General features: G+C 35.7%; 2 protein-coding genes across 2 annotated transcripts; both read right to left on the bottom strand.

The window, feature by feature from the left end:
- Positions 1 to 13595: 13595 nt before the first annotated feature.
- LOC127080159 (putative F-box/LRR-repeat protein 9) lies at positions 13596 to 14519 on the bottom strand. Its single transcript, XM_051020490.1, has 2 exons — positions 14198 to 14519; positions 13596 to 14094 (listed from the first exon to the last, which is right to left on the bottom strand). Exons 1-2 carry the CDS (start codon positions 14515 to 14517, stop codon positions 13596 to 13598), a joined length of 819 nt encoding a protein of 272 aa, XP_050876447.1. The 5' UTR covers positions 14518 to 14519.
- Positions 14520 to 15081: 562 nt separating this feature from the next.
- On the bottom strand, positions 15082 to 17589 carry LOC127080158 (uncharacterized). The gene is made up of 4 exons (XM_051020488.1): positions 17576 to 17589; positions 17358 to 17506; positions 16923 to 17237; positions 15082 to 16796 (listed from the first exon to the last, which is right to left on the bottom strand). The coding sequence occupies exons 1-4, from the start codon at positions 17587 to 17589 to the stop codon at positions 15082 to 15084; spliced, it is 2193 nt and encodes a 730-aa protein (XP_050876445.1).
- Positions 17590 to 18004: the final 415 nt, after the last annotated feature.

Here is an 18004-nt window from a genome sequence, read left to right as displayed (position 1 = left end):
TCTTTATCCTTCTGGGACATGGCCCTGAGTTGATCACGGCCAGGCGCCATATCAACGTTGTATTTGTATTGCTTGACGAAGGCTTCGCCAAGGTCGTTGAAGGATCAGATATTAGCACTGTCCAAACTCATGTACCATCTGAGTGCAGCACCGGACAGACTGTCTTGAAAATAATGGATCAGAAGCTGATCATTATCAGTTTGAGTAGACATTTTTCTGGCGTACATGACCAGATGAGCAAGAGGGCAGGTGTTCCCCTTATATTTTTCAAAGTCAGGTACTTTGAATTTGATCGGTATCTTGACACCGGGAACTAAACACAACTCGGCAGCAGACTTGCTGAACAAATCCTTCCCTCTGAGGATCTTCAATTCCTTTCTCAGCTCAAGGAATTGGTCATTCATAGCGTCCATCTTCTCATTAACATCCGGGCCCTCAGACGGCTCGGAATGATAGATGGTGTCGTCTACCCTAGGCATGGTATGCACGACAGGAGGAGCAGCAACAGGGACCGGGCTAGATGCCGGCATATGAGCAAAAGTTGGGGCAGGAATATCAGGCATGAAACCTGGAGGCATACCCCAAGGAAACCCGGCTGGCATAGCATTGGGCACAAAATGAGCACTGGCGGCTGGCACAGTCGGAGCTACAATCTCAGATATAACCGTCCTCTGGGCAGGAGTCGCAGGCGGTTGAGCAGGTTGATTCTGAGCAGCAAGGAGTTGCTCCATCAAAGCGCCAAGTCTGGCGACCTCTTCTTTTAGCTCTCGGTTCTCTTGTTCTAGCTGATCCATAACTCTTGCAGAATTGGCTCGAGTATAATACCGGTGAGTCAGTTTGTCTTCAAAATAAATGAAGAGCACAGAGTTAGGACAAGAAGACCAGAAACAAGGTACCTGCTTATGCAAAATGATGCATGAAATGCTTGTGCATATGCTTTGTTTATTTTCAAGGAACTTTTAGGGTATTATTTGCAATTTTTGATCATTTAAAGCATTTTAATTTCTCATGGAAAATATCTCATTCAATATATTCAACAAAGAAGTACAACATTTTTGATCATTACAAAGAGAAAAGGAAAATAACATCCTATGGATCCCTAGAAGCTCGGGATGCTGGAAGACGAGAAACACACAGCTTCTTGATCTCTCTCTCATAGGCTGCTTCCATATCCGCTTTCTCCTTTGCAAGCTGATCATACTTCCTCTTCCAGAACTTGGAAGACTGAGGAAGTAGAGAAGTCCAAGTATCGTTGGGATCGTCGATCACCCGATGCTCGAGAAACTCAATCAGAGCGTCCTTCTCCTTCAGCTGATGAAGCAACTCTTCTCTTTCACGGATCCAAGCACGTGAAAGGTCTTCTTCTCTCAACTCCTCTACACGTTGGGTAGGGAGGGTTGAAGGCCCAGCCACATCCAAAGGTGTAGGTCTCGGATGGTCGTATGGCATTAAGTATACGGCAGCTCTCTGTCTGACCCAGGAAGTGTAAGGCTCCAAAGCAATGCAATTCTTCGGATCCAACTCATTCCTACTCTTCTTGCAAATCTTGCGCCAAGCACGGAAAAATCTGGCTTTCAGGCCTTGGGGATCTTTACCCTCCTGAAAGAATACACCTTCTAACAGAATGTTATGAGGTTTATCCTTTAGGGGGAACCCAAGCTGACGTCGTGCGAGAATGGGATTGTAGCTTATCCCACCACATGTACCAAGAAGAGGCACATTAGGGAATTCGCCACAATAATCAATAATCTGTACAGTATCATACACGCGATCATACCAAGAGATATCATCATTAGTGAGAGACATGAGTCTCTGAGACCACCGTAGACATCCCTTGTTCTCCTTGAAAGCAACTATCTGCGGCAAGTGCGAAATAAACCACTTGTACAACAAAGGTAGACATCATACAATAACTCCTCCACCCTTTGCATTCCTCAGGTGCAAAGAGACATAGGTATCACCCAACAAGGTCGGAACGGGATTAAGAACTGAGAAGATCCTAATGGCGTTCATGTCCACAAATTTGTCGAAGTTGGGAAATAACACCAGACCGTAGATGAGCAGCACAAATAAAGCCTCAAAGGCATCCTCACTCTTGGCCTTCCCATAAAAGGTAGCTTGAGCGATGAGGAACTCGGAAGGAAAACCCTGAATTCCGCCTTTGGTAGTCAGATTAGCTTTAATCAATGCTTCATCTATGTGCAACAAACTTGCAATCTCTCGAGCAGTCGGAATACTCTCTAAGCCACTGAACGGCACCTGATCCAGAATCGGGATCCCAATAAGATGAGAATACTCCTCCAAGGTAGGCAGCAACTGGAAGTCCGGAAAAGAGAAGCAGTGATACAGAGGATCATAAAACTGAGCCAAGGTACTCATCAAACCCTCATCAACCTGAGTAGTCAACAGAGGCAGAAGCTTTCCATAACGAGCTTTGAAACCCAAGGGATCTACTACATAAGATGTCAGGTTCCTTAACTCTTTTACATCGGGCTGTCTAAAGCTGTACTTCTTTGTATGCCTTTTTGGTCTTTCCATGTCTGAAAATTTTGCAAATAAACCCTTTTAAGTTCCTTGAAAATTTTCTTCTTTCGATGACATGAATGCAGATGAATGCATGAATGCATGAATGCAACAATCACACTCAAGGATCAAGCAAGTCACACCAAACAAAGGTCATGGGAAAGCTTATTGTATCCCTAATATCAATCATCCATTTTGGTGGATTCAGGTTTTCACCTTATCAACACCCAAGTTCCATTGATATTAACGGTACATGAACCGGCTCGAACATCCTTAATATCAATCATCCATTTTGGCGGATTATGGTTTACACCTTATCAACGCCCAAGTTCCATTGATATTAAGGATATTTGAACGAGCATGGAGTCTCGATTAAGAACCACCCAAAGGGAGTGTACTGGGGTTTAAACCTGCCATACATGTTCTACCAGAGGTTCCCATAATCATCGTCCCATCTTTCGGATATTATCGGAGGAACGAATACTCGTATTCCAAAAATATTCTCAAGAGAGACTCTTATGAGTGTAGTATCGCGTAACAATCGCATCAGATCTTACATCTAAACGACCTCCGCACTACGTCCTAAAAATAGGCCAAGATGGGCTTGGTAAACTAAGGTCCTTGGCTTCTAAGGCACATGATTGAAAGAATAATGCCTAACCACAAATAACTTGTGTGACATTATTAATCCAACATGACCTCCACCAAGTGAATGGACTCGCAAGTCAACTGGTTAAGGAATACTCCACACCAGTCAACAAGACTATGCCATTCTCCTATCCTAGAGTGCACTCGAGTTCGGGTATAGAACTCATCTCACAGAGATCACCAAAGCAAACATCAATTGTATATCAAGCAATTCAAACATTACAATCAATACAGTTATCCCAAATTGTACAAAAATATGTCAAATAACAGATAAACAATATATCACACAACAAGGGTGAAAAGTAGGCAAAACCACCAGGGAAGGTCTAATGTTTTCCCCAGCAGAGTCGCCACTTTTCTGTAGCGGTGTATTCGTCACTTTATGATTTATTGACTAAATCAAAAGCAAAGCATACAAAGAAATCGAGTCGCCACCGCACTTTTATTTATCCAAAGGACTGGCTAAAAAGCGAACAAAAGCCTAAGAAGTTTTACACATAGAAAACCAATGAAAAGATCAGAGAATCTGGGTAAGGGGTAAATTACGCAATGGGAAGGTGTTAGGCACCCATCACGTCCTAGGTACTCCTAGGGAGCCCTTTTCACACTTGTTGTATAAAAAAAGTTTATTTGTTTATGACATATTGTGCAAACATGATTGGGAAGATGAGAAGAGAATATACAATTTTTATTGTTTTTGTGTTTGAACGGATGAACCCGTTGCCTACGTACCTTCCATGAAAGGTAAGGATCAAAACGCCGTAGTTCGGCTAAAAGATTTCCAAAATATCAGTGAGTTCATTTTAAAACACAAGCCCTAAGGTTTTTCATTACCAATGGGAGAAAACTCAACCTGAATCAACAATCCACCATGCGAGGACGACTTCAACATACTAGTGAGGGGTTATCCCTATAATAAGTATGGAAGACTCACAATCAACTCACTAAGGATAAGGTAAGAATTACATCAACCACTATGGTAATTGAAACCTATGGCTAATGTATGAAAACATATTAACAATGGACAAAGCCACAAAACAATTGAATGGGTGAAGTTAATTGATTATGATTATTCACAAAATATGGTCGAAGTATGATTAAGATTCAATTCAAAGAAGTGTTATGAAATGGAGTTTGAAAAATCAAGGACTTAAGGTCCAGGTTTCTAATTTGAAAAAACATGAAGATGTTTGCACAATAAGTCAAAGTTTTGAAAGCAAAGTGTGAAAAGGTTTAGGATAAAGAGGGTATGGATGAAGGAGTGTAAAACTTCTCAGAAAGGTTCACCTCTTGAGATCATATAGAAGATGATTTAAGTGTGTCCTTTGGAATAAGGCAACAAAACAAGTAAGCAAATAAAAAGTGAGGTGATACCGGATGCCATCAATGGACTTATACCAATCTCACAAACAAAGGCGGATACCGGACACCAATAAATGGATTTACACCAATCTCCTAAGATAAAACAATGATACCGGATGCCAATGAATGGACTTACTCCAATCTCACAAAACAAAACAAAACATGGATATCAGATGCCAATCTATCTGGACTTATACCAACCTCCAAAGGATGATCTTAGGAGTACAAAGGCCAATAACATGGTCTTATAATTGCATCCTCACATACAACAAATAAACAAGCATTAAGCAATGGACATAAGTAGCCAAATGACATGGTCTTACACTCTATCCCTTCCAAATCATAGGAACAATGGCCAATGAATGGACTTACAGTTGTCCTCAATGGGTAAACCAAAGATGGATCACAAAGATATGAAATGATGATCATGCAGTAATGAGCAATTAATGATGATAAATGCACAAAGGCAAGCAAGCAAACATGTACAGATGAACCAAGCAATCAATCAAATAAAGTCATTTAGCACACACTATAACCAAGCAATTAGGCTCAAGCAAGGGTTAGACTTTAAAGTCAACTGGAATGGGGTAAGTGGTGCTCTTAACCTTAACATTGAGAGTTAAGGTGAAGCAGATGAAAGGATATGAGGGGTGTGCCTCATTGCTCTTATCCCTGGTCAGGGAGAGCTTTGAATATCAGAAGGTGTGGGGGTTCAGAAAGTTGGAACTCTCTCCACAAGTTAATGACTCTATAGATCTTGGGTTATGATCCACAATGCTACAAACATGTAATGCGAGCAAAGGGAAGACACACAGAATAGTAGGAGATGGATTACACATCTCTTCTATCTACCAATTGCCTTATCAAAAGGTCTTTTCCTGCTTGGGGATAAAGATAAACAATCGCAAACATTGCCTCTTAAGGAGGACTTCAGACAGGTGCCTGGCTAAGTAACAAGCCAGGTCTTCCAGACTACATGAAGAAGAGATGTTATACCTCAATGCTAATGCTATCAAGCAAAGCAAAAGCAAGTTCACAATGGAACTATAGCAACTAATGTACCTGAAATCAATCAAATATAATCAGTATACCAATCACAAAAGTCAAACAGATAAGATAAGAACCAACAGTCAACACAATCAATTACAGGTGCAAAGCACAAGCTCAAATCAAACGAGCTAGCATCCTACAAAACAAATCAAGTTAGTCCATAACAATCAAATAAACCAAACTCAATCAACTTGAATTAAACTCCTTAAAGCAATTGCTTCTTCAACCTGAAAATCAAACTCAAACATGAGAAGTAGACCACTAGGACAAGGCCTAGAGTCAAAGGAGGAGAAATAAACCAAAAAAGAACATGAAAATTGATCAAAACCAAGATTGATCAAATAAGAACAAAGTCCAATTGGTCTCATGTCAAAACTATGCACCAATTCCATTTCATAAACAAATCATGTCAAACTAGGCAAGTTGGAGTCACATTGGAGCAAACAGAATGATCACAAGCATATCAATACCAAAATGGCTCAATAAATTCCAAGAAAAATCATGCCTAAACAGAACACATTGAATAAGCAACACACCAAAAATCAAGCCAATTGGATAAAGGGAAGCAATTCAATTAAAATCCATAAGTCAAAGCATGTTCAAACAAGCTCATACAAGGCACCAAATCAAGCATCAACTTCAAGCAAGCATAAAACAGAAGCCAAACATGATAAAAGAATGAAACCAAAGCCATGGCAAACTTCAAGATGTCTATAATACACATGCCAAATTTTAGGTCCATCCAATAAACACCAAGGATTTCACAAATCATATAAGATCATGACTCACAAAAGGTCCACAATTGGTCAAACAGGGGAGAAATTCTCAAACAAATTGAAAATGCATTCCAAAATTCCAGAAAAATTCACAAACAAACTTAACATCCATAAGTATCAACATGCAAAAATCCAGATCAATTGGCATAGCAAAGAAATTCCACAATATGAACAAGAAATGGTGTGACATACATTGTCACACCTTCAAAGATCACATCATATCTCACAATCCAGGAATGCAAAAATCACAAACCATATACCAAAATGTTCATCAAAGTGTCTAGATTACACATGTAAAATTTCAAGAATTTTGGATCAACCATCATGATTTCACAAATGAAATGACAAGCAATGTGCAAGGAAGAATACATGTAAACAAACCCTAGCCAATTTTTTAATCCAACCGTGCACAAATCTGGCAAAAATATCCATAAAAAAGTAGACATGATGATGAACATTCCATAAAAAGAATCATGTAATTTGGATTAGTATTTTAGGAGTTATGGATTTTTTAATGTGATGGAAAATTAAAAAATGTGAAACAAGCATATAAACATGACAAGCATACAAGAAGAAAAATGCAAAAATCCAAATGAAGAAATGCTGGAATCCGGATTCGAACACGCGCGGAATTCAAAAGTGGCGCTCACTTAATGAAACGCACAGTTTCATTAAGTGAGGTGGCGTGATACTACTGGTGCATGGCTACACAAACACGAATTACATGCAAATCCTGGCAAATGAAGATCAAAGCATTCTGGAAACGCGGAAACCTAATGAACTCATGCATGTTCATCATGTTCATACTCATCAAGAACGAAACATCACAGAACTTTATGAACCGCATACCAATCGGATCAGCCTTCAACATAGATCACTAATCTAACATTGATTTGTCCTAATTCTAACCATGGCAAGAGAATCGATCGAAATAAGTTTTGGCATCAAAGATTCAAATCCACATAACTTGCTCAAAACCTAATGAAATTTCATGATCTAAATTGCAGAATGCTCTACATGCTAAGATCTACAAGAACCACATCATGATTTCAAGAATTGGCACGATCGAAATTTACCTCGATGATGATGCAGCAGCTGGATTCGTGCTCCTCAATGCCTGGAAGATGAAAACAGATGTTCAATGATGCTTGGGAGGATGCATGGAAGCAAAACTTCAGCTCAACACAGCTTGAATTCGTAGAAATCTCCAACTGCCATGTGAATCTTCAACTTTCAACAGCCACGATCTTCAAGAATTTTTCACAATTCTTCTTTAACAGATCTTCTCAATGCCTGCATATGATGATTAGAGCAAGGAGCAAGCAAGAAAAATGATGAAAATCGATGGAAGAAGTTGAGAAAAATTTGAGAAAATTTGAGAGAATTTGAGATGAAAATGAGTTTGGATCTGAAATTGTGAATGTGTTCATGCAGAATTCTGTTATGATTAGGACTTTATAGTACCTATTAATCACACTAGCTAAACATGATTAGGCAAAATGGATTGGATTAGTGAAATGGACATGTTAATGGAAATTGGCCAAAATGCCCTTATGCATATGTGACCAATGGAACAGTAAAAATTCATTTGCAACAAGTCCAAAATTCTGTTTTAAGGCAATTGCAATTGGTTTGGAATGAAAATTATGCATACTTCCCAAATCACCTTTTCCCACCAAAATTCAAAATGAATTCACTTGAAAAATGCACTTTTGTGTGATGATTTTTGATGAAATGTAATGAATGATTATGATAGAGCATGTCAAATGGAGATTTCTCAAAAAAGAATCACATGAATTGGCCTTTTGGTTCAAAAGTTATGCCTTGTTGAAGTTCAAAAATTCTTGACAATGATTTGATCATAACTTGTCAACCACACATGATAAATGGATGTTCTTGGACTTTTTGGAAAGGTGAGAGCAAGATCTTCAACTTTCATGTTGGACAAAATTTGATTTGAAGCTTTCTTGGACATGTAAATTTGAGGAGAAGACCTTTCCATTTTTGGCAGTTTGAAATTACAGGTCACTTACTATTTTTGGAAACTTTTTGTCTGACCTCAAATCCTTCAATGATGATGTTTGACACGTTATATGAGGCTTGTATGGACATGAATGAGACCTCTCAAACCATTTCCCACCATCAAATCCCTGATTTTATGCACAGTTGACCACAGTTGACTTTGCTAGGGTTTTGGTTGACTGAACAATGCTTTGATGAATTTCAAGCCCCTACCACTTGAGATCTTGATTCAAAATGATGTCACAACTCATATGAACTCTTGTGAATGATCATGGTGCCCAAATTCTCAAGAATGGCCACCATCTATGGCTCAATGAATGCCTTTGACTGGCTTGACCTAATGGTTGCTTCATCTGCAAGTAAGAAGGTTAGATGACAATATTTTTGTACTTTTGGTTAGTAAACAAATGAAAAGCAATGATATACAAATGCTAAACATGCTTGGTGATCAGGAAACCACACTCACAAGATAACCCACCCACAAGGAAGGAAGGCAAGGTGCACAATGATCCTTGAGGCAATGATATGATATGATATGATGTAATGCCATGATGAGGGATCTTAGGGACAAAATTGGGGTCTTACAGGTATACATTTGAAAAATTAAAAGAAAGTCTTGTAAAAAATAAAAATAAAAACTACATGTCTTTTCATATGTTATCCTTGAGTAAAAGATCATGCATGTCATTCATTGTGTTATTGAAGTTGTTATTCTGCCTATTCAATTCTGATCGCATATGGCCTCTCCTCCTTATTTGCTCTTGATCTTGATTGTTGAAGTAATTCTCCATTTCTTCAACTGTTGCAAACCGTGCTCTTAAACTTTGAGCCGGTATATGGTTTTCCCTTTGGTTGTAGAAGTCTCAGAATACTGAATCAAATCTCGGAGGTTCAACATACAAAGTGGGTGAAACTTCCTTTATCCACCTTGTAACCCCCACTACACGAGCTTCCACTCTTCTTTGAATATATGAAGCATGTTGACCTTACATTTTCTCTTGTTGGTGTTGTACTTGCGTTGGAAGAATCCTTCGTCATTTTCTGTTGGATTATCCTCTAGATCATGATGAGCATCTTCTGTGTGATGCGTATATTTCAGCCTCCTTATAGCTGAAGCATTGAGAGGTGCTTTTGGATTGATATTGTTGTTTTTTATTTTGTATTAGTTATTTTTTTACCTCTTGTCTTTCCTTTTGCATTTTTGTTTCCTTTAGGTTCTTTGTGGATACCCTTGTTATACTTTAGTGATTTTGGACCCCTTTTTCAATATATTTTTATTTGCCATTAAACAAAAAAGTAAACATAAAGATTGAATCATAATTAAAATCCAATGAATTCATCCTTTCGTTATTTATCAATAATCTTTATCTTTTAGGAATGTATGAAGTACTTTTCTAGTTAAATATATATTCTCCAAAGATTTTATACGAAATGATTTCTAAGTCTACCAATCAACCTATATGAGCCACCCATAATTTATATCCACATACAAACCCCAAAAGAGTGTTGGGGATGATGAAGGTGGATATTAGAAAGATTACAAATCCCACATTGATTTTACATAGTGTCTCTAAAAATTTTATATAGAGTGACACTTTCACCTTACAAGCCAGTTTTATAAAGATGAATTATGTCAAACTCTAATCTTATTTGAAGAGGGTTATATAATACTCAAGAATCATCATATTTAACAAGAAAATATTATTTTAGTATAATAGAAAAAGATATTCGTAAAATATTTGACCAATATGATAATTTCCGACACAACAAATGTTACTGTTAATTTATATGGCATTCTTAGGAGGTTTATGTATGGTTTTAAATTGAGGTTGCGGTCGCAGTTGCAGCGGTAATGGTTGAGGTCATTGTTGTTGTTGCAACGCATATTGCGTGTATTGCAACGTGAAAATAAGTAAACGAGCATGAATGAAATTGTATGAGGCGGTTCTTGATGCAATTGTAATCACGATTTTAATTTACATTGCAATTGAAGCCTGATGTTGGTGCAGAGATGATCACAAGAGAAAATATTGCGGCCACATTGGCAATTGCAAAACTCAATTTAAAACTATGGTTATGTAGTTTGAAATATTTATGAATTTAAAGAAAGGATAAAAAAATAGATTAAAAATTATAGATAATTATAAATTATATATGATAAGAATTTTTTTTTGCATTCATTCAGATGATATCGAATGAGAAATAAGACAGGTTAAAGAAGTACTCAAAGTTCTCAATCCAATTTACAGTACAATCAACCTGAATTGGACGTTATCAACCCTAATCTAGATGACACCCATCAAAAAATGATTATGTATAGTTTGATTGTGTGTATGCATAGAAACAGGTTAAAGATGATGATAATGCTTTCAAATCCTGGTTTCATATAGCTTTTATTCTCTAGAAACCTTACTAAAAAATGATGCATGTACCAAGTATATATATGTAAACAAGTGAAAAGCAAAAGGAATGCAAAAGGAATAGAAAGCAATGCAAATTTTTAAGATATTTGATCTATAGATTGACCTATACAAGTCATGTGTCGACCTATATAGGTTATGTGGCGCCTTGTATAGGCGACACATCTAACAGAGCCTATAGGCTATAAAACTGTAACATATGAGTCGACATGTATATCGTATGCGTCGACCTGCAGAATTTTTTTTATTCTAGAGGTCGACCTATGATGTGTATGTTGGTGTAAGCCCTAGAGGCCAATACTTTTGGTACTTGTATCGAATTATTTATTAATAATAAAAGGCTTTTTCTTTATTATGTTTGTTTAATAAAGTCCCTAGAATAGCTAGTCCGTTTAATGTATCAAGTGTGACTTAATCATGAGATCCCATTAAACATAAGGACAATATTCTTAAAGTATCCGTAGTCGAGCTTTGTTGTGAAGTGGGATAACATTAAAGCATTAAGACTATTATGTATATAGATTGATGATAATATCTCATGGATCATGGATAAGGAGTTATCAAGTCTTAAACATAAGTATGAATATTGAGAGTAATATTTATACTGGATTGACCCGCTATGAGAATACTATATAGACTGTTGTGCTAAGTGTCATAAGTTATTCTCATGGTGATAATGGTGTATACCACCCTTTGACCTAAAACTACTATGTACCCTAGATGTAGAGTTGGGTGCCTTATTGTTGATAAAATATCATCCGTAACTCGATGACCATAAAGACAGTTGATGGGTACTCCACGAAGCATGCTGAGGGACATGAGTGACCTAGATGGAATTTGTCCATCCTGTGTAAGAGGATAAATTTCTACGTGCCCAATATTGAACGGGACAAGGATGACATGATCTATGCCTTGTGTTCAATATAGACATAAGGGCAAAAGGGTAATTATACACATAAGTATTATCACAAAAGGATTTGTCAGATCACATGATATTTCTGTGTCTTGGGTAGCAGTGATGTGTTGCTAGATACCGCTCACTGTTTATTATGTTAAATACGTGATTTAATATAATTGCTAATGTCACGAAAACCTATAGGGTCACACACAAAAGGACGGATTGATGAGAGATAGAGTAACTAAGGAACACCGTAAGGTACATTGCACTTAAGTGAATTGTAGAACATCGTAAGGTACGATGTACTTAAGTAGAATACAAAATATGGTAAGGTACCACACGCTTAAGTGGTTTTTGGCATATCATAAGATATGGGCCACATACACTTAAGTGGGATTTTTAGCTTGCAGCCCACACAAGTGGTTCTATAAATAGAGCCCTTGTGCAGAAGCATTTGTGCAGTTGCAATTTCGTTTATCTCTCTCTCTCTCTCTCTCTCTCTCTCTCACTCACTCACTCTCACTCAAAGTCTTCATTCGTAGCAGCTAGCACTGAGATTGAAGGAATCCGTTTGTGTGGACTGAGTAGAGGCTTTGTCAGCATTCAACGTTCGTGATCGCTCTGTAGATCTGCATCAAAGGTTTCAATCGCCACAAGAGGTAACGATTCTATCACTGATCATGCCCTTTCATAAGGATCATTAAAGGAGTTTTTTTTTTTAAATTCCGATGTGTTTTGGATCGCTCTTCTCCTTCAGTGTATGTGTCAACCTGTAGACAATTTTTCACAAAAAATGAATTTTTATGCATAAAAGCCTCTTTTGATGCATGAATCCTTTCTAAACCATTTCCAAACATGTTGCCATGCTTCCTAATGTTAAAATGCACAACTAGACTCAGATGATACCGTTCAATGTATATAAATGCTAAAGTATCTTAGTTTTGACATCATACAGAACACATCTAATGGAAAACTTGCACTCACAGACTTTGAAGGTGAGTTTAACTCTGAAGGTGAATCTGATTTTGATCCAGATTATGATGATGATCCAGACTCTCTGGTGGTCAAGACTCTGGAGGAGGTCAAACTTAAAGTTGTGGTTGCAGTTGTAGCGACAGTGGTTGTAGTCATTGTTGTTGTTGCGATGCGTATTGTAAATTGAAAATAAGTAAACGAACATAAATGAAATCGTCTGATATAGTTCTTGATGCAATCATAATCGTGATTTTAATTTACATTTAAAAATTATTAACAACACATATTTTGATTTGGGTCAGAAAATTATATTGTGATTCAACACATTTTTTGCTAACGAGGTGAATTCTGTTTGTGGCTTCAATCATTATCTGCGAGGGACTCTTGGTAAGTAATGTTGGTTGCATTATTGTTGATATTGTTGTTTTTTTATTCTGAATTAGTTATTTTTTTCCTCTTGTCTTTCCCTTTGCATTTTTGTTTCCTTTAGGTGCTCTATGGATACCCTTGTTACACTTTAATGATTTTGGACCCCTTTTTCAATATATTTTTATATGCCATTAAACAAAAATGTAAACTTAAAGATTGAATCATAATTAAAATCCAATGAATTTATCCTTTCGTTATTTATCAATAATCTTTATCTTTTAGGAATGTATGAACCCACAACTTATATCCACCTACAAACCCCAAAAGAGTGTTGGGATAATGAAAGTGGATATTAGAAAGATTACAAATTCCACAATGATTTGAAATAGAGCCTCTAAAAAATTTATATATAGTGATCCATTCACATATCAAATTCTAATCTTATTTGATAAGAGATATGCAATACTCAATAATGATCAGATTTAACAAGAAAATATTATTTTAGTATAATAGAAAAAGATATTCTAAAAATATTTTACCAATATGATAATTTTAGACACAACAAATGTTGCTGTTAAGATGAATATCACCACAAGTATCATCCTGCTCATCTATATAATCAGCAGGAAGGCGTAAGTCTTTGACCTGTTTCTTGCATCTTTGCCATATACTTTCACTCAAATCCAAATGCAAACATCCTCTAATGTCAAGAGACTCAAGAAGAGGGCATCCATCAAGAATTGCAATCAATCCCTCATTAGAAAGATTATTTTTCAAAATTTCAAGATGACACAGTCCAGGCATTTTTCCAGCTATACCAAAAGCCTGACGATCACATGCTTCATTTTCAGCCAAAAAACTTTCAAGTTTTAACGATTTTAAAAGAGGGCAAGATTGACCAATAGTATCAAAAGAAGCTGTATGGAGGAGGTGGCATTTTGAAATATGAAGCTCTTCTAACAGTGGAAATTTCTTTACAGCATCACTCAACCCTTCTTTTGACAATGATCTCGGGCAATCTTCAATCCTTAAGCGTCGTAACTGACTCGCCCTGTAAGAATTACGAAATGAAAATAGATATAAACATAATCTAACAACAAAATAGGATTAAAATTTTAGATTGTAACACTGAAAACAACCAAAATATATTATACCTATCTGCTACATATTTGAGGAGATCATCATTTCCAAAATATTTAATATAAATATCCTGGAGACCACCGCAACTTTTGTCCACTGCGTAGCAACAAATCTTGGATAAGTTAGAAGAATTATAATGTAATATGTGAATATCGCTCATGCGAATAGTACGCCACATGAGAGTGTCTTTGCAAATGTTCCACCAATAAGGACAAACATTGCGTGCGCTGGTAAGAATTTCAACAGTGTCAAGTCTCTTGAGGATGTTTGCTGTTATTTTTTTGGGAAGTTCGAGCCAGTTTGGGTTTGTAGCTGGGATTGAAAACGACGTCATTGTAAAAGAGAAGATAAGGGTTTAGTTGAGATGTGATTATTATTTGAGGTACTATTTATAAACAGTAGCAGTGGAGAAGAAGGGCCACAGCGCACACGCTTTTCTATAGCAGTGTAAAACCCATTTCGCTGCCCAATTGCACTAGCTTTGGAAATATCAGACGTCATCAATGCTCCTATCTTCTACAATTCTTTATTTTAATTTTAGTTATCATATGTAAATAAAACTTTAGTTATGTTTCTTTTAATCTTTAAATAATTAAATATATTAAAGTAGCAAGTAGTAGTAGCAATAACTATATGGAAAGAGTAATAATCAGGACCAAACCAATCAATTCAGAGGTTATGTTCTAATTTTAAAAATGAGCTTAAATATATATATATATATATATATATATATATATATATATATATATATATATATATATATATATATATATATAATTTTAATGATTAAAAATGACAAATAAAAGATAAAATTATATATTAATCAAATGAAGTATCAAAAAGTTCAAAGGTATTGTTTAAACTACTAACACCATTTCTTACGACTTAAATTATCTAACTACATAAAAAGAGCTTTCCTACGAACACTTTTTGAAGCAAAATCGTCAACTAAGTCTTCATATTTTATTATCTCCAAAATATCATTTTCAATAGCTATTAATGTCAATCCGTTAAGCCTTTCTTGTGACATAGTAGACCGCAAGTAAGTCTTTAACAACTCCAATTTTGAAAAACTTCTTTCTGCAGAAGCAACTGTCACAAGAATAGTCAATAAGATTCTATATGCAATAACTGTATTAGAAAAACAATCCAAGCCTTTTAAAAATAATAATATATCAGTAGGTCTTATGGTTTCTTCAGGCAACATTTCTCTTAGTAACTTCAACTCTGCAAAAAATTCATTCCCATCAATATCAGATTGCTCATTATGTTTCAATGCCTGCTCAAAGTTAGTACAACAAGACTTCAAAGTTGCATCATCTAATGATTGTAACTTGTGAGAAGTAAACAAGAAACCAAAAATACTTTCATACTCTTGGTATTGCTCAAACCTCTTATTAAGAGAAACAACAGCTTGATCAACAAGGTAAAGAAAATAATTAACCCTGAATGATTCTTCTTCTGATAGCTCGACTGATAGGATATTCAAATTCTCATCAAATTTTCTTTTTCTTTTAATTATACGCCTTTGAGGAAATATTGGGGCAATATTCAATTCTACCGCAATTTCCTTAGCGTTAATCAATACCTTATAAAAACCTGTTTCTCTATATCCCTCAAAATACGAAATCAACCCCTTAATTTTTTGCATAGCAACATCAATAAGCATATCCTTTTCTTGTAAAAGCTTGCTAACAGAATTAATTGCAGATAATATTTCAAACCAAATAATTATAGCCATCAAAAACTCAAAATCACCAAGCTCATTTGTTGCTAAGGATTTAGCTTCATTTTGTATTTTAGGATCAGAATCATTTTCTGACACTTCAAGCAAAGCTTTTGTAAATTCTAACATTTGAGTTCTTATAGCTTTGACACTTTCTACACGACTCTCCCAACGAGTGGATGACAATGATTTTGGAGTCAACCCTTTTACATTATCTTTCAAAATTTGCCATCTCTTAGTAGAATTGGCAAAAATTGTATAAATGCGTTGAACAACTCCAAAAAAATTCCTAGCTTTAATACAAGAGTTAGCCATATCACACAATGTCAAATTAAGACTATGACAACCACAAGGAGTATAAAAGACTCTCAGATTTATGTCTAAAAATCTCTTTTGCACACCTTGATGTTTTCCTTTCATATTGGACTCATTATCATAACCTTGCCCTCTCACGTCAAATAGGTTGAGACCAAGTTCTTTTAATTCATTTTGTAAAACATCAAAAAGCCCCTGACCACTTGTATCATTCACATTCAAAAATCCTAAAAATGATTCCTCAATACTAACAGAAGCTGAAGAAATATCCACATATCTTATTATCAAAGACATCTGCTCTTGGTGACTAACATCAGGAGTACAATCAAGTATCACTAAAAAATACTTTGCCTGTTTGATTTTTCTAATGATTTCAATTTTAATCGCAGAACCAAGCAATGAAATCAACTCATTCTGTATGTTATGCCCAAGATAATGAATATGAACTTTTTGAGTTGTAACACGTCTAACATGTTCTTGGATGATTGGGTCAAATTCAGCTAACATTTCAATCAAACACAAAAAGTTTCCATTGCTATCTTCGTACAATTTCTCATTAGAACCACGAAAGGCTAAATTATGTTTAGCAAGAAATTTCACTATTGAAATAACTCTTTTTAAAACATTTTTTCAGTGATCCTTTTCTTTCTCCATTAATCTTTGAGTTGTTTTATCAATAGTTTAAAATTTTTGCAGACTTTTGCGATACTCATACCAAGTAGTCATATTTTTAACATGTTCCATATCTAACTCGTGCTCTTTAATTCTTTCACCAACATGTACCCAATCACTATAACCCTCATTTGTTAATTGTCCCCTAACAATCCCATTTTTAAAAACTTTATAACAAAAACAAAATACTCTATCAAGCTCTTTCGAATAAACAGGCCAATCTCTATCACACACCTCTCTATTTGCTAAAGCTCTAGTATACAAATTAGTCGTAAAACGTTTATTCAAACTATCTCTAGGACCCTTAACAATAGAATTGTCTCTTTTAGGACCTTTCACAACTAATAAATCAATCAATTTAGGTTGAAGACTATCCCAATTTCTTGGATCAAATATATTATAATCAACATTATCATCATCATCATCATCATCATTATTAACTTCATCAACAACTGGCACACTATCAAGATTATCATTTTCAATGGGCACACTATTAAGATTATCATTTTCAATGGGCACACTATCAATATTATCATTTTCAATAGGCACACTATCAAGATTATCATTTTTAATAGGCACACCATCAAGATTATCATTTTCAATAGGCAAACTATCAATATTATCAACATAACGACTTTCATTTGAAACTTGTGGTTCTTTGATTAAAAACTGTTAGTACCTTAGGATTGACATTAATTTTGTAAAACAAATAATGTAATCACCTTTGTTGTTTTAATATGTTGGGTTGAAGAAGTTCAACATCTAGACCAACATGTCATGTAGGATGTCATAACATCGTGACTGTGACATCGCGCCTGTGTGTAAACTGAATTAGTTAATTCTGTTATGTGTTAACTGATTCAATATTCTGGGATTAGTTAGAATCCTATGTGGCGTTATGTGTGGAGGTCTTGAAGACTCAATCAGATTATTTGGTGAATATACAATTTCTAAATATGAAGATATATATGGAGATATTTTAGGAACTAAAAGATTGAAGACCTTGATTGTAGCAGAAGTTTTCTGTTGGCTTTGTAACAGCAAAGGAGAAGTTTGCTGCGATTTCTGAAGGCCCAAATCCAGTTGGGTGTTTAGGTTATAAATAGCA

The sequence above is a fragment of the Lathyrus oleraceus genome, chromosome 5, assembly GCF_024323335.1.
Source record: "Lathyrus oleraceus cultivar Zhongwan6 chromosome 5, CAAS_Psat_ZW6_1.0, whole genome shotgun sequence".
Classification (NCBI taxonomy): domain Eukaryota; kingdom Viridiplantae; phylum Streptophyta; class Magnoliopsida; order Fabales; family Fabaceae; genus Lathyrus; species Lathyrus oleraceus.
Note: the sequence above shows the minus strand (reverse complement) of the source record. Positions and strands in the feature narration are given on the sequence as shown.